This window comes from Pogona vitticeps, chromosome 2, assembly GCF_051106095.1.
Source record: "Pogona vitticeps strain Pit_001003342236 chromosome 2, PviZW2.1, whole genome shotgun sequence".
In the NCBI taxonomy this organism is placed as follows: domain Eukaryota; kingdom Metazoa; phylum Chordata; class Lepidosauria; order Squamata; family Agamidae; genus Pogona; species Pogona vitticeps.
In genome coordinates, this window is record NC_135784.1 from 294903743 (window position 1) to 294922111 (window position 18369).

General features: G+C 37.8%; 1 protein-coding gene across 4 annotated transcripts in view; it reads left to right on the plus strand.

Moving 5' to 3' along the window:
* NPR3 (natriuretic peptide receptor 3) overlaps positions 1–18369 on the plus strand; it is a 97387-nt gene that overhangs the window by 60286 nt on the left and 18732 nt on the right. The window contains exons 7-8 of one of the 4 annotated variants that reach the window (XR_013541156.1): positions 3278–3365; positions 4877–5082. Coding sequence is in view for 2 of the 4 variants with exons in the window: in XM_020807108.3 (XP_020662767.3) it covers positions 3278–3365; positions 4877–4988 (200 nt within the window). In the remaining 2 variants the exon portion in view is untranslated. Of the gene's footprint in view, positions 1–3277; positions 3366–4876; positions 9174–18369 lie in introns of those variants that run through there. The other 3 variants (XR_013541157.1, XM_020807108.3, XM_020807109.3) reach the window with 3 other exon arrangements.

The window sequence follows — 18369 nt, forward strand, 5'->3', positions numbered from 1 at the left end:
AGTTGCCCATTAACTGCTCCTCCACCTCCATCAAGGGTCAAAATTGGGGGCTTGTTTTATACATTGGGGGGTCATATACACAGAGATACAGTTAAGAGTATACAAAACAGTTCAGGGAATAAATTATAGTGCCTGCAGCTGTGGTATATAGCCAAGTGTGTCAGTGCAGTTGGCTATCAAACTAGAGATTAGGAGTTTGAATCCCCACTGTGCTTCTTGGGAAAACAATCATCCTGTGGGGCCTTGGGCAAGTGCCATACTCACATAGCACCACTAGAAGAAGGGAGCGACAGATCACTCCTAAGTACTGCAAACTGAGAAGACCCCAGGAAGATTATTGTAAGTCAGAAATAAGCCTGATGATGTATAAATATTATTCAGTTCTTCAAAAACCCTCCAGTTTATCAATGTGGGATATTGTTAAACTGTGTCCACAATTAAAAGAGCCTGAGAGGCATAATCAAAACACTGGTAGACTCTGCAAATTGGAACTGTGAAGCTTAATTACTCAGCACCCAACTCAACCATCTGAATTGGGCCTTACAGGCAAATGGATATTCCAAGAATGAAATCACAAGAGCCACCAAACCGAGAAAGCAACACCAAACTGAAGAAGAAAAACCACCCACAAATAAAGTATTTCTACCGTACATCAAAGGGGTCACGGACCGCATGGGGAAACTGTTGAAAAAACATAACCTACAAACAGTATTCAGGCCCACCACAAAAATACAACAAATGTTACGGTCAGCAAAGGACAAAAAGGACCCCCTCACTACTGCAGGAGTATACCAGATAACTTGCAGTTGTATCCAGGTATATATCGGGACCACAAAATGCAGCATCTGCAGCAGAATCAAAGAACATGAAAGACATTGCAGACTAAAACAACCAGAAAAAATTGGTAGTAACTGAACATGCCCTGAAACAAGCTGGACATTAAATTCTATTTCAGAACACAGAAGTACTGGACGACACCAGCAATCATTATATTAGACTATATAGGGAAGCCATTGACATCCACAAACAGCAACAAAGCTTCAACAAAAAAGAAGAAAGTCTAAAACTCAACAAAGCCTGGTTCCCAGCACTGAAAAATACAGCCTGCAAAAAGGTCAATGAACTCTACCCAGCCACAAAGACAGGTGATTACTACACACAAAAGACTTGCTAACGACCTCCATCAATCACAGTGACAGATCATCTCCCCCATTATCACAACAATACACCCATAACAAAAAACACCTTGATCACCATAATCACCCCATCTCCTGAAAAGAACAAAAAGATGATCCCACAGCTACAAATATTCAACTATCCCAGACACTGCACCAAACACAGACAGAGTTCTAACTCCTGTCCTCTGAAGAGGGTGGCCATAGAGACTAGTGAAACGTTAGGAAGAAAAACCTCCAGAACACAGCTAAACAGCAAAAAAAAAAAGAAAAAAGAAAAAACTATAGCAACCATCGGATACTGGGCGTGAAAGCCTTCAAGAATACAAAGATGAATAGCATCTGCTTATTGGTATCTTTGAGAAACAAAATTTTTGATTCTTTGAATGTATTTTATAACAGAACAGGCAACATCTGAGTGGTTGGGAATCCTTGCTTCCCACCCAACCACCCCCAGTGTTTGGTGGACTGTACCACAGCTTCTCAATTTTCACATCTCTCAAAAATCTTGGGAGAATCATTTGCCATTTAAATGCAACACATATACCTTGGCTAGTCAGAATTAGAAAGTGGCAGGCTGGTCACTTACAGTTTCTTAAAAAAGGCTAACTCTGGGTTAAATAAGGCTTGAAGGTAAAATTACATCATCATCATCATCATCATCATCATCATCATCATCATCATCATCATCATCATTATTATTATTATTATTATTATTATTATTATTTATCTATTTATCTATTTATCTATTTATCTATTTATTTACCAAACAGAAATTGTCAGGGTTGCACATCATATCCAATTTTTTGCACCACTGCAAAACCATACACTAGGGGACCCATGATTTCTTTGGTGTAGTCTGTGGGCACAGATGGGCACTTTAATTGGATAGTGGCTTGGGGATAATCCTATGTAAAAATCATGTGGATCCAACAACTGCTGGATAGCTCAGTAGTTTAGGTCCCTGGCTTTGAAGCCAAAGGTCTTGAGTTCAATTCCCACTGTGCCTCCTTGTTAGAGACTGGAATTGAAGTTCCTTAGAGTCCCTTCCAGCTCTGCAGTTCTAAGGTTGCTAATGTTATTGTCCATGCCTTAGATCAGTGTTTTCGGACCACTGCAAAGCCCATGTGCCCAGGGAACCATGATTTCTGTGTTGTAATCTTTGGGCCCAAATGGGGCCTATGTCTGAACAGTGGTTGGGGATGATCCTACATAAAAATCATGTGGATCCATGAAGATCTGTGCAACAGATCCATGTTTTTGCACCACTGCAAAGCCATGCTTTTGGAGAGCCATGATTTCTGTGGATCACAGATGAGCCCTATGATTTGATAGTGGTTTGGGGATGATCCTATGTAAAAATCATGTGGGTTTGTACTTTGGATGCATGTTTTTGGATGCATGTTTTTGCATGCATCCGTACTTTGGATGCATGTTTTTGCATGACTGCAAACCCATGCACTGAAGAACCCATGAGGATCCCATATGTTGGATCCATATCTTTATACCATTGCAAAGCCCTGCACTGGGGAATTCATTACTTCTGTGGTATAACCTATGGACACAGCTAGAGTCTATGAGTGGTTTGGGGAAGATCCTGTGGAAAAATCATGTGGATCCATGAGCATCTCTGACTTCTATTGGTGTTTTGAACCACTGCAAAGCCATGTGATGATATGACCCATGATATCTGTCTTGTAGTCTGTGGGCAGAGATGGGGCTTATGATTGGACAGTGTTTGGGGGATGGTCCTACAGAAAAACCATATTGATCCATGAGGAATTGTGCTTTGGATCCATATTGATAAGGAAAAAACCTGCAAATCATTCTAAAGTAATTCATAAAATTTTTTGCCTTTCTCTGAAAATCATTTCCAAGTTGGGACATCTCTGTTGTAATTGTCAGTGAGTTTCAGTGGTTTGGAAACTTTTTTTTTTCATTTACTAGTCTCAAACTAAATATAAAACACAGAGATACACACACAATACAAAAATAAATCTGGAAAGAGATTTATTTATAATACATTTCTCAGTGATTCTGTGCAGTTCACTATATTTCTCTATGAACTGCTGTTGCTTACTTCTTCTTTCTAATTTTTCAAGCAGGTGGCCTAGGAGAATCAGCAGTTACAGGAATTGTTGTTGGTGCATTGCTAGGAGCAGGATTGTTGATGGCTTTCTACTTCTTCAGGTTGGTTCTATTTTGGAAGAACGCTATGTATGTGTGTCTGTCATCTTTAACTCATGCAATAATGTAAGGTATTGCCCACCAGATATATTTTTCAAAAATAAGAAAATATGTTCCCTTTTTGTTTATAACAAAAGATCAGTGAGGCTCATTTGCCTTTTGTCCTCTTTATGTGATCACTTCCAACTAGCATTGAGGCTACACACTTGCACAGGCAGTAACAGAAATTTGATGCAAGCTCTACACAGAGGTTTCCCAGTGATTACATCCATGAACACAAAAATGGCTATCAGTTCCATCAACTACACATGGTTTTATTTCCCCAGCTAATCATCGCCACACATTTAGTGATGGAACTGCCACATTGTGGATAGAGTTACAGCTTGCATTCACAGAAGCTTAACATACACTTTGTTTTTCTCTAATGCATGCCAGAACCAGCCAATATATAAAGAAAGGCCCTTAGGACCCCATATCTTAGTAGGGCTCTTTAATTACACAGCCACCATAACAGCATTCTAGTTTTCTAGAAATCCCCCTCCTTACTGGGTTATATGGCATCCTAGAGATACAGCATTCCCCCTCCAGTCAGAAATTCTGACTGGCTGTCAAGAGCCCTTGTTGGTCACACCACCAAGTCTTCAGAAGACACCCTGCAATGCTATTCAATGACAAATTTATCAGGCTGACATACAAAGGGTGAAAGAAGCATCACATACAAAGTTTGGAAGAAAGATTAAATAAAAGAGGAAAAATGAAAGAACACCAAACTTTTGTGTACCCCCTTATGTTAACACGAGTGATGCATGTTTCAGAGGCTCACTTTTGGAAAACAATAAAAAAAACCCCACAAAAATGAAAATCTTATGTCTGTGTTTTTTTTTTTCTTTCATGTTAATCTGAAAATCTCATCCCTACTAGCATTTAATTGGATATGTAGATATAGTGCTCTGTGTTTGGTATTGTCACTTTTCTTAAAAGCTGTGATTTGAGGAATCCCTCAGTCAACTGGCTGGGGAATTCTAGGACCTGTTGTCCAAAATGTAACATTTCCTAGCTCTGTATACGGTATGTTTGAGTATTAGGTGTAATAGGATTCTGCATAGGGCTTTAATGGGGGAGTAATGATTTAGCCAGAGATAAAGAATACAGTAAGTCAACAGGAAATTATATTTTGCAGTTTTGAAGCAGTTCCATTAAATGTTTGAGGGAGCTAACAATTGAACAGTTTCACTATTTGGTAGTCTTAATGCCAAAGTATCAGTTGTGCTTTATACTGATTTCCTGATCATTGAAGTTTCAATATTTTAAAAGAAAAAGAAGTTTATCTGAGATATTTGGAAATAAGTTTTAGAGTATGCAAAAGTGCTCTGATCTTTTGGCAGCCATATTCTTCCATTTTATATGTCATAAAATATGTCCATCCTTGACACACATTCTTTTGTGGAGCGAGTTCTTATCTGAAACTAGAAGGCATTTTTTCTTACTCTATGCCACCCATTCCTTTTCTACAGGAAAAAATACAAAATAACTATTGAGAGGAGAAGTCAACTGGAAGAATACAATACTGGCAAACACCGACAGCTAAGAGAAGACTCTATACGGTCTCACTTTTCTGCTGCATGAACACATTGCTTCTGTGGGAAAAGTCTATAGACAAATCAAAACTACCAAAGACAGCTGCAGAAAAGAAGCTTATTAAGGACTCGTCATTCTAAAAGTAGAGTAACTTTGTCTTAATTTCTTTCAGAAACTCAGGAATTATTCACACACTACAGTATGCTGCATGGCTTTTTAAAAAAAATCTCTGTGAAAGGAGAATGACAGTTCAGTTTTTATATTGGCAAGATGGTTTCAAAACTATTCTAAGACAGGTGATTCTGGTCAGCTGCTTTGTTTCTTGGAAATGTGAATGGTTCTTTGTGATGACTTCTTTTGAACTTCAGATGATCCTTCATTGACCATTTCTTATCCCAGATCAGATTATCAAAAATATATATGTGATTTTGGAAAAGCAACTGCTATTTCATATCAGAAACATGAATATAGGTTGACCTGTGAGAGCAAGATATGAATGAGAAGTACATGGTGGATATACATTTGTAACTGGAATATAAGAAACCACAAGATTGAGTAAAGGGAGGCAATTCTAAAGAGCTATTTATGTGACACATTGGTTTTCAGTAAGCTTGCCATAGCAATCCTTATGAAATGATTTATTCACTGATAAGCTTGAGATTGATATCAACTGAGTGACTGTTCACAGGTGTGTCTGTGAAAAGAAATTTTGCTGAAGAGAAATTCTATTTACATGAATATTTTCATGGGATTTTTATTTTAAGAAATGTCCTCCACTGCTAACATTTCCACATCCTATGTATAGGAATTCTGTCAGAGATCTCTGGGGTTATGCATCCATTGCTACATGTCCTTCTCTTTTGATTTTTTTTTAATGCTGCTTGCACAAAATGTTTGCAGAAAAGATTAGATCTAGTCTATAAACGAAGTAGTATCAGATGGTTGAATAACTGAGGTAATAAGGTGGATTTTCAACTTTAAGAGTACAAGTGTGTGGATGAGGGTGCATTTCTGAATGTTCCCATATTTGTTTTAAAAGCTCAACAATAACAATATTAGTAATTTAGAGAAGATGTTTTAGTTAGTCCTCTCACTGTCTTGCTTGCTTTCTACTAGACTTTTAAAAATAGAATCTTTTTAAAAAAATCTCTTTCTTCTACCTGTACTTTGCAAATTATACCAGTCTTTCTATGAAGCCATTCCCATTCCATTTTGTTTAATTGTAAACCAGGTTGTGGTGGTGCTAGTGACTAGAAATGGGATAAAGCACCTTATATTGTACATCGATTGCTGTACATGTGTGTATTTATACACACATGGCAGAAGACTGCAGAAAGTTCAGATGATGGTCTGGCTTCCTCTCTGCCCTTCCTCATTCAGACCAGGTTCCTCTGCTGCTCCTTAAGCCTTTTGGTTACCACCACTGAAATTTAACCTGGTGAACAAGTTGAGAACCTTGATCTTTGTAGTCATGCATATGTGATGTCCATGCAAATAGGATAGTCCTAATGACTGCATAAAATAGCTGTTACTGAAAAGCAGGCGATTGCTCGGAGTATGTTCCACTGAAGCCTGTGGTGCTTAGTTCTGAGTAAATTATTACAAGATTGCCAATGGCTACATAAGATAATCCCTTTTAGGGATTCTTGAGTAGGATGCAAATATCCCACTGCCATCTTTGAGACCTGATTGGTTTAGCTATTGTAAATACTAGGTGTAGTGGTGCATTTTGTACAGTAAAGACAACTGAAAAGTTTTTTGTTGTATAAAAGATGACAGTTTGGGTTAACATTTTATTTTTAGGTATTTTAATCTTATATTTTTGTATTGGAAAATGTCTATTTTGGATTGTTTTATTTCACAATGGAAAATCAAGGTGAAAGCACACTTGTAGAGCTTTTTTTTCTCCAAGTGTGAATAATAGAGCATAGAATTTCTTAGATGTATATAACAGTAATATCTTTTACCATTGCCTATTAGGCCAGTCTTCCTCCTTCCCTTCCCTTTCTTTCCCCAAGCATGCCTCTCTGATTTAGTGGCCAGATTCTACTGATTATAAAGAAACCGAGACGTTGTGCATATATTCCCAGTCTTTCTCTATCAAGATTTTTTCTTAATACATCCATCTCTCATCATAAGGTTATATGAATCTTTAGCAACAATAAGAAACTCTCTTAGCATTGTTGGCTATTCTCATGTTTTTAGTGTGGCTCTCTTGCTTCAGACTTTCAAGCTTTCACAGTCAGTTCCTCACTTCAGTTTATCTGCCAGTGACCATCTATACACTTGCCAGAAAAACCACCTCCTGCCAACCAGAGAGGCAGAGGTTGTGCTAGGCACACCTGTCCGTTCCCAGCATCTGTACACTTGCAAGGTTCTACCTCCAGCTGACACCTGCGTTTTCTGCTTTTCATGTTTCCCACTATTGAAGGTGGCAGCTCTATTTGGGTGTGGCCCCATCTGCCATATTCTTCCTTCTTTGGAGTGTACCACCTCATTGGCTGCTAACTCCAGCACGTATCCCATCACCAGCACTCCTAGAATTGTCACATACACTGTGTGTGTGTGTGTGTGTATGCAAATTTTGCTATGCTTTGATGAGGGCCCTCCAAAGTGTGCTATTAAAAAAATAGCCACTTGCAGGGCATAAGGGCTATTTCAGTAATAAAAACCATTTTGGTATGGACAAAAAAAATTGAGGGAATGTAAGATCAGGTGTGGCCCTCCAAAGCCCATAGATGGACGTGTGAGAGATTTCTCTGGAGATTGCCCATACGGAGTATGTACATACAGAGTATGTACTCAGGTTGTGTTGAGCTCATTGCTATGATATGTGAAATGAATTGTGATCTAGAACTAGGGATGGGCAAGAAGTTTGTTATGCATTTTAAGGCAAACATACCTACTGTCGGTTTTGAACTGATATGCAGTAGAGTCCTCTGATTAAAAATTCTAGACAAAAATGCATATATAAAGAAAAGAGCACACAAATGAATATGTTAGTGAAAATTATGCTAAAATGTATACTACTAGGAAAATTCTTGAAAAAAATGTTCCTGTTGGGTAGATTTGCATATATATTTGCATGTAGTATGTGCAGTTGTGTACACTTTAAAAGTTTTTAATGAAATATATTTAATACTAAAAAAACAGAAATCAAAGCATACGTTTGTAGAGCTAAAATACACCTGTCTTCTCCTGTGGCTGTACATTGCAGGAGGAGATGGACAACCAGCTGTGTTTCAGGGAGGTTTTATTGTTCTTGCTGATCCTCTCCTGAGGAAACCCTGGAGATTTCCAGGCAACCCACATTATCTCAGAGAAGAGTTTGAAAACCACTGGGTTAGGTTGTAAGTAATCAGGTTTTCTTTTCAATAATCTGCTGCTGTTTCACTATCAGTTATTTTTAATTTCATGTTATTATTTTATTTTTATCAGCTTTCACAAACTGAGAATATACACTGTTTTTTTTAGGATAAAATCTTTTCCAGGGATTTTTTTTTTAATCATCAAAACTTGTTTTACAGAAATGCATCATGGATCCCCATGAACGTAAACAGTCAGTTAAACAGAGCTATATATCACAGTGTTTTTTGGGACTAATTAAATTAAAGCAAATTGCTTTGTTCAGCTGAAATCAACAGATGCATTATTATCTAGATTGTTGTCATGTGCCATCAAGTTACTTACTGATCGACTTTCGTTAGAACTTAGTTTCTTGCCACTGAAAATATAGTAATGCTTTTTTTTTGCCTAATTGTTGTTCTTTGTTATAAACCATCATGTTGTTTCCAACTTAGGATGACTCTGATTGGGTTTTCAAAGTACTGTATGTGAAATGTTCAAGGAGTTTACCATTGATATCCCCTAGTGACTTTCTATGACCATGCAGTAATTTGAATCTGTGGTGTCCTAAGTCTTATGGTATGACAGCACTGGCAAACTGAATTGGAGTGATTCAGCTTTGTTGAAGTTTGATTCTCAGACTGTTTTATGCTTCTATTCGGATTAGGTTATCACATGAAAGCTGTGGATTGCTTCGGTGGGAGTGTCCACGCTGGCCCCTCAGTCATCAGATCTTTGATGCTTTAATCCATACCACAGTCCCCACTTCCTTTGGTCCCACCCCTGCTGATCCTCAGCTCTTCATTTACGGTTCATTGTAAAGCCAGTGGGCTGTTTAAAGTGCTGCACGGCACTAGGAAAAAAGGACAGTTTTCAAAAGTTTCCCATAACATACAAGCACATACACACATACTATACCACAGAAACATAATAGTCTGCTGAAAAAATAGAAGCTCCAACAACTACATCCACAGCAAATCCCACAGTATTTGGCCATATAGTTGCAGCCTTAGTCCAGTACTATTCACTACAACAAACTGGCTCTTGTGTGCTCTAGATTAGATTAGCAAAATCTACGAACAATAAAATACACTGAAATGTGATTTGGGAACGTAATAAGACTATAACTGCTCACATCGAGGCAGCTGAAAGATTTTAAAAAAAATTGGTTGGATGCACATTTTACTGAACCAAATCATACTAGAGGAAATTTCTAATTTTCCAACTTGATACAGCCCTTCAAGATTGCTCAGATTTTTACATTTGCCAGCAGAAATTGGACCAATGTAAAGTATCATTGCATCCACTTTACAATGTAAAGTATCACTGCATCTGTTTCTTTTTAGGTCTTTTGAAGTCAGAAAATTGGTACAAGCACAGTATATCTGGAGCCACATGGCGATGTCTGTATTAAAATACATGCCAGTGAAGTGCTGTACATGAATCATCCTTTAAAAATCTGGCTTCCAAATCTTTTTAAAGACATTATCTTACCTGTTTTGATAGTACAGTAAAGTAGCATACAGCTCTTTAAGTTCAGTCAGTCAGTTAGGAGTCTGAATTAGGAATGACATGATCAAGGCTTGCCAGAGCATTCCCTCACAGCTTTTGTGTTAAAAATGAACAAAATACCTTGATGAATTTTATGCTAAACTTTTAATGCCAAATCTCAAATTTCATTTTACAGTCTTAGAAATACCTATGTAGAAATACCTATGTAGAAATACCATAATTTAACTTCTTTTTTTAAAGGTAGTTGCTAAGTTTGATGAACTACAGCTATACAAATCACTTGACTCTGTCATATAATAGTGTGAATTTAATTGACAAGCATTTATTAAATTGTCATCATACGGCAGGAAGTGTCTCCCTGTGAAACTTCTGGGTATTATTCATGCATATATCATACAAAGTCCACTACACTACATGAAGGTGATCTGTTTCCAGAGCCAACAGAAGAAGTGTATGCCTTATCTAACCCCCTACTGTTGCAGCATGTTTGAGTAAGGACTGCACTATCCTTTGTGCAGTCCAATCCTCAATGGACAGTGAAGGAAGGATGAGAGATCTTTAAAATTAATGTGTGTGTGATTTACAAGCAAGTCCTTTGATAAAACATAGAAATTTGGCTAGTAAGTGTCACTGGAGGAAAGATATTTTAAAATATTAATAACATTTCTGAAAACTATTTGAGTATCATTACAGTCAAAAGACATTTCCAGGCAAACTTCAGTGAGGATGAGGATCTTAATCCTTGTAGATTTTTCTCTAAAGAGAGCAAGGAATATAAATAGATAAATATTTCTGGTTAAAGAATCCTTGCAACACTTTGGAAAATAAAACTAAAACAAAGCTTTCTGTATCCAGTAAAGTGTTATGTAGATACTTTTCCCCTAATAAAAATATCTTTATTCCAAGACTATCTTCAGTTCTTTGGGCATGCAAACATTTAGCAGAGTAGAAATGGTTTCTAAGGGTGCTGCTTTAAAATTTTACATAAACCATTAATCCAAATGTTATGCAGCAAGAGCAAATTACACTATTAATGTTATTGCTGAAATTCATATATTAAGTTGTGATACTTATATAATGAAGCTCTACAAGGTACTGCAATATATTAAAGATCTAAAATGCATCCTTGGTGTTTCCACTGTATAATTTTCCCTAAAGGACATATGAAAAGAAAGGAAATAGATCCAACAGAGCATTTTTGAAGAGGTTTATAACATACTGAAATATGAACAGTGTCCCAGACGTTTTTAACTAAAAGCCATTTTACTTCCTCTTATTATTTCAAGTGGCTCTTAGACCACATGGCAATGTTTATATCAGTCTAACCATGTGGCAGTTGATATATGCTAGAATAATCATTACACTGTCTTAATGCTGGGTTCTTCTGAACAGCAGCATGTTAACTTATTATAAAGGAGTTCTGAAAAATGAATGGAAGCTATTCTAGCATAAGTGCTTCAGGACTTTGTTACAAAGTCATAGCCTGTGCCCTCTGAAACTTACAATGTTGTGCCAACAATGAAAGAAACATGTTTTAATTAAGTAAAAATAATCATGAGGCATTTTTGCATTCATTTTTAGTATCATTCGTTGCTCGTGTTCCATTTTGACAGTTGCAGTTTATACATGCTTAAATAAACACAACCATGAACATTGCCTATGAGAGTAACAAGGCCAGAGGGACTGACGGCTAGAATAACTGGAATTAGAATTTCACCACTGTGGGACAAGTGCCAGACTAAACATTCCAGTTTCAGTAGCATTCCAAAAGCCATGTCTCACAGTGGCCACAGTCAAGAGAAATTAAGTCTATGTGCACATATGATTCACATTTATGCCTCCGGGCATTTTCTTTTGAATTCCACGTGTCCGTTCCCTATGGGACAGTTACAGGAGCTCTTCAAAAAAACTACACAGTCCTCAGATCTCATCTCTCTACTAGCATATCTGGTGACTGCTTTTACCAGTTTTCTACCAACAACAAGAAAGGAAGGCAAGAGGATAGAAGTATTTGCGAGGCTCAGATACCATTGTTCTGAGCTCTTGCACTGGCTCAGAAAGTTGTTCTGAGGTTTCCAGCTTTTTCCAGGAAACCTTGGAAAATTCCTGAGCCATGCAGAATTCCTCAGAGGATCTATCGATACCTAATTAGGAGCAACTGGACAGTATGTGTACTACTTGTACGTTCACAGGTGCATAAACCTTTCCCATGTTTCAAAGGTAGTTTTGAGAGGCATTCCTGTGAATAAGAGTTGTGATGCAGGATGAAGCCCTCAAAATGACATCTACAAGCTATTTAAACTGCTTTTTGTCCCACTAATTTAAATACATAAGATAAACACATAATCTCAAGTGGCTTGTAATCATGCTGTGTTGCAACCTAGGAACAACCTACAGATTGTAGCTGCACCAATCTGTGCTTGGATTTTACTGTACTGTATATGCTTTTAAACAACTGCTCAGAGTTTGTCACCATACGCATTTAGTTTTTTCCTAATAGCATAGCAACATAGGCCTACAGTTTTCCTTTTTAAAATCATTTTGTGGAACATGTCCCTAACTCTACCATTGGTCCAGAAAACAAATACATTTTGGTGAAAACGTATTTTAATTGATTCCTGTGTGACATACATAGTTTTTAGAAAATTAAAAGGGCTCAGAACAGAGTCCTTTTATGGAATTTTGATTTGGTCTGCTTCTCCCCCTTCATTATGGGCAGTATTAACAATGCTGAAAAATATACTGGATAATCTAGAGGCATAATAGTGGTTTGGTTTAAAAAATGGAAAGCTGCACATCTATTATACTGAGTACATCTCTTGTACTGATGTAAGTAGAACTATTTGCATATGATGTGATTTTATTTATTGTACTTCTGTAGAGATAGAACTCATGACTGTGGATTTATTCTTTGTGATTTATTTTTATTTCTTGTATAAGTTCCTCATTTAAAATATTAATTGGTGCCCATTGATTAATAAATGTGTACAGTTTCAACTAATAGATTACCATATTCCCATGTTACAACAAAAGGCTCCCATTAAACTTTAATGATTAAAGAGACTAATCTATATATTCGCTTAGTAGTGTGTCTGCATGATGTGAAGATTTTTGTTCTGCATCTGAGTAAATGTCCATAACATCCGTGAAATGCAGTTGAACATCTTACTCTACAGTTCCATGCATGTTTACTCAGACATAAGGCCTGCTAAACATAATGGGGCTTACTTCCAGATACAGGGTTGTAGCTTAATATGGTAATAACCTGTTGTAAAGGTAAAGGTTCCCCTTGACATTTTTTAGTCCAGTCGTGTCCGACTCTAAAGGGCGGTGCTCATCTCGTTTTCAAGCCGTAGAGCCAGCGCTTGTCCAAAGATAGTTTCCGTTGCCATGCTGGCCAGCGTGACTAGGGAATGCCGTTTTACCTTCCCACCAAGGTGGTTCCTATTTATCTACTCACATTTGCATGCTTTTGAACTGCTAGGTTGGCGAGGAGCTGGGACAAAGTGACGGGAGCTCACTACGTCGTGTGGATTCGATATTACGACTGCTAGTCTTCTGACCCTGCAGCACCACCACGTCCCTAGTAACCTGTTTTAAAGAGATGGAGAAATTCCATCAGCTGTGAGACTATTGCTTTTCCAACATTACCCAAGAAATTCTCATTCACATAAGGAGTTAAACCTAGTCCATGCTAGAAAATATGCTAAACTTTAGATCACAGTGCCCATTATTGTTTGATGCCATGGATTATTCATAACAAAGATGGATGAATATTCTCTCAATACCATGCTAGCCTTGTACCGAGACAACACAAGGCAAGAATTGTGAGCAGATTGATGGTGGCTTGAAACCAGTCTTATATTTATTTCATAACATAAGTATGTTGAACTTTTAGGAGATCTAAGTATTATTTAATATGTTCACACTACTATATATATATGATGATGATTAGGGGAAGGATTTCTATGACATGTCATTTTTTTTCCTGCAACCTGTGTTTGAGCTAATGGGTGGGTTTGAACATGTTTCTGAGCAATCTGGTGAGAAAGGCCAGATTACTCATAATCATGTTTGAACTTCCTTATCAGTTCAAACGTAGGTTGCAGAGAAAATACAAAATGTCACAGAAATCCTCCCACTAATTGATGCTTTTAAATTGATTTATAATGTTAATTTGTATAAAACAAGAATACAGGCATAAGGTGTGTGAACGAACATAAGAGCAGCAGAAAAAAGAGTTTCAAAAGTCAGAGTCAAATTATCAAGACTTAATGTTGAATATAAAATTATTTGCCTAGAAAACAGGAAAATCAGTGCCGGGAGAATCTTCCTAGAGAGGTTGTTCCACAAGTGAGTCACGTGGCCAAAATAGGGCCCTCTCTTGTGGTAAAATGCCTCACTTCTAAGAGAGGAGATAGTTGAAGCAGGGTATTATCTGATTATATTATCTGATTATAATCAGCTAATATTGCCTTCTTGTGAAGGCAAGAGGAGAAGGGGAAGACAGAGGATGAGATGGTTGGATAGTGTCATCAAAGCGACCAATATGAATTTGACCCAACTCCGGGAGGCAGTGGAAGTGCTGTGGTCCATGGGGTCACGAGGAGTCGGACACAACTAAACGACTAAACAACAACAACAATTATCTGATTATCTTAATGCACAATCAGGTTGGTATGGGAAAAGGTGGTGATTCCTTAAGTACTTCAGTCCCACGAGCATTAGCATTTTGCACTTGGCTAAAAGTGGTGAGGTTGTTAGAAGGCACAAAAAGTGGTCCCATCTAGCAGTGAGAGTCAAAATTCTGGCCATTGCATTCTGTACCAACTGGACCTGCTGAACTGGTTTCAGAGGCGTTGCAAGAAAACCAAAGGACAAGTTACCAAGACAATGGATAACTAAAACTTGACTATTTTCAGCAAGGGACACAGCTGATAAGTGAAACGAGATAATATTGAGGATCCCTGAGCTGTGAATTTGTTTCTTCAAGAAAAATGGCACTTTTCCCATAACTTTTTGGATTGTATCTCTCTGGACTGAAAAATCAGCATCTATCTGCAGGAACTTGTCCTTGCATTTTTAATTTATCGGCCTTCATCCTTCCTATTAGTGAATCCAGGCATTCAGTGAACACCCACCACCTTAGCTGTCTCTCATATAAAGGAAGAATGGAATTAAGTAGCTACACTACTGGCACTTCATCCCAAGTCCTTGAGTAGGTGATCCCAAAGTGCTTCTGCATGCTTCATACAGATATTAAGTAAAATGGCTGAAAGACCATAGCATAAATGCACAGAGCAGGTAGACGCCCCTTGTTAGAGCCTTCTAGAAATGATAATATAGATAGTGAAATTCCCACAACACAACATCACCAGAACCCAGTTCGCCATGCTGATCTAGAAAGATTTTGCAAAACCTCCAAAGCAGCCCAAGAAAATCAGCAGAATTACACATCTTTCTGTCTTCCAATAAAGTTCTTCCACCAAAAATGTGTTTGTGTATAACCGTCCACCAACAGTTTTATCAAAGTTTTTATAAACTATTTGCTAAACGTGCTACCAAAATGATTTGAAGAGACCTTCTGGTTTCTAAAAGGGATCTCACAAAGTGCAATCTGTTCAGCCTAATGTTTGTTCCAAAAGAACTAAATGGAATGGGGTCAGGGCTCTAATTTTTAAACAAACAGAGGATCCAACACAATTCCATCAAGGCAAGACATAGATGCTTTCCAGAATTAACCCTAAGCAACACGAGGTGGGGCCTCAAGTGACCAAGCATTTCCTCCCACCAAATGTCATTTCTCTCCATTCCTGCACACAGAAGACATCCTCATTGAGACGGTGAGGCAACCGGCCAAATATAAATCCAACGAAAAGATCCTTAGGCAAAGGTGGGTTATTTTAACAGTCCATAAACAGTTTGGTATATAAAAGCTGCAATTTCAAGCTTAGAAATGTACTAAAGATTAAAGCAATGGTCCAGTTGGTCTACAAATTTCTTCCCCAGAAGCTTGCTGTTCCTTGAATGTTTATAGGTAGCCACTGGCAGGTAGGTCTGTCACGATGCAAGAATAAATATCTTAAAGGCTTCATTAATAATTCTCTCCAGAATGTGAGGCTCAGAGCTGGAAGACGTATCAAAGCATCAACAGCTTGAGGGCAGGGCTGAGGCTGACACTTTGCCTAGGTCAGGAATGTACTAAAAATTCAAGCTGACTTGCAGCTGCGGTAGGGAAACAATAGTTTAAGTAGGTCCAAAAAAATCTTGAAGTCTTCCTCACGGATCCCTTGTGGCATCAAGAAAACAAAATACTAAAAGCAAAATAACTCTGTGTGTGGGTGGGTGGGTGTGTGTGGGTGTGTGTGGGTGGGTGGGTGCGCAGCTTGTGCATGACCAAGCAAGACAGCTTTGTTTTTATGGTTTTTCTCCTAATTTTTTTCAATCTGCCCTTGTCTTCTTGTTTCTTTCATTATGTCGTTTTGCTGAAAAGCTGTCATATGCTGGGGTAAAGGGGGTGCTTTTATGATCCACTATGGTCTGACTTGCAACACCTGGGCTTTTTAATTGGACCCACAGCAGTGCTCACTCAACAAAAGATAAAAGACTGATCCCTGCATTCCAAACACAGAAGTCAAATGTTTTGACACTACTGGTGGAACAATGTTTTCCACCATACCTGAGGACCACAGCTTAGCTTAGACACACAGGAGAGGCCATATAGCAACTCTGTTGCTTCCTACTGCCCACCTTCATCAACCACCTGAGAAGTCCACCTTGTTTAATCTAGTGGTAGAGCTGTCTTTGACCCTCAAGAATTGCCCTTTCAATTTCCAAACTGAACTGGAGCATGTCAATGTTCTTAGCTTGATACACACACATATGAATCATTCATCGACAATAGGAGGACAATTTGTTAAAGAGAACCTGCTGAGAAGCCCAAATGGCATCAGTAGTAGGGGAGGCTTTTCCCCAGCTCTGCTTAGTACACCAGCTACAGTGTTTGCTAATCAGAGGTAATGTCTTTCAGTCATCTGTGCTCTAGTGACCTTTGGATTAGACTGTACAAGAGGGTGGCCTTGCAAAAACATCTCGAATTTTGAAGTGGTGCAAAGAAGTACAACCATATCATTGACTGCTGCCAGGGGCTTTGAAAATATTAATATTGTTTGAGTTATATTGATTGTCAGTGTATTTCTGGGCTCAATTCAAGATTCTAATGTTAAGCTTTCAAAGTCCTAAGTAGTTAGAGATATGTATATGTTGCTATAGAATTCCTGCCTGTACTGTACACTTGCTTTTAGATGATAAATAGGAAAGTCCATAAGGTGCACTTTCCCCAAAATGTGCTCTTTTTGGCAACATAAAATATTAAACTAAAACTAAAAATACAAAAAAATTCCAGCTTCGTTCCACCTTGAGCACTTGAAATGTGGTCCATAAATTCTAAGCATTACGTTGATGATAAATGAATGCTAAATAACAAAGCTGGCAAAATGTTGCCGAACTTCATTGCTAAGTCCACTAATTAAGTTATAAAAAGTCCTTTGGGTGTGCGGTTCCACTGTCAATAGCTAGACAAATTAGGTTGCCCTGAATATCCATTAAAATTTCACTAGGGGTAACAGTAGATAGAAGAATGTCACATGTCTAGATCATGCCCAACATAGAACATACTCTTGCTGCTTGGGCTTTAGCAAGAGAACCCTGTGATCCCAAGGAAAAACACGCAGCTGCAAACATGCAAAACATTCAGACTGCTACTATCTGTAGAGTTCTTACTAATTTATGGTAAAAAAAATCCTGCTAAGATATCCTGTTTGTTTATTGTTATTAGCATAATCACATTTTCTAAGCCTATTTTAAAAATATACAGCAAGCTGGACAAAAATACATTGCTTCATGCACATCACATATATCAAGCATTCACTTGTCTGACACTGCACAGACCAATCAGTCATGGCCAAGACTAGAAAATGTACAATAAAATCAGTTATACAATTGTACTGTCAGGGCATTGCTCTTGCAGATATACAGGAAGGGGGAGGGAGGATAAAACATGGAATTATTATGCACTTTTCTCTAGAAATTAATTGTATTGCCAACTACCTACCGATTGTGAATAGCCTTGAAAAGTTACCTTTTTGGACTACAGCTTTCATGGTCAATAGGATATGTTGTTAATGGTTCTTGGAAGCTGGGGTTCAAAATAATAACTTCCCAAGCTTTAGGTTCAACAATGAATTCTGAGAGAGAAAATGTACAAGATGCCAGCTTCCCCATTTCAGCAGAAATTGTAATCTTTTTTATGTTTTCATGTTTTAATTGTATTTGAAATCATATATTGTTTAATTTATCTTTAATATTCAACTTGTGTTTTAAAATTGTGTGAATTTTAATGTTGTGAGCTGCTCTGGGTCCCTTGATGGGAGAAATGCAGCATATGATGATGATGATGATGATGATGATGATGATGATGATGATGATGAAGAAGAAGAAGAAGAAGAAGAAGAAGAAGAAGATATTAGTGTTCCAGAGATGCATTTTTTGAAAAATGCTATGCTTGCACAAT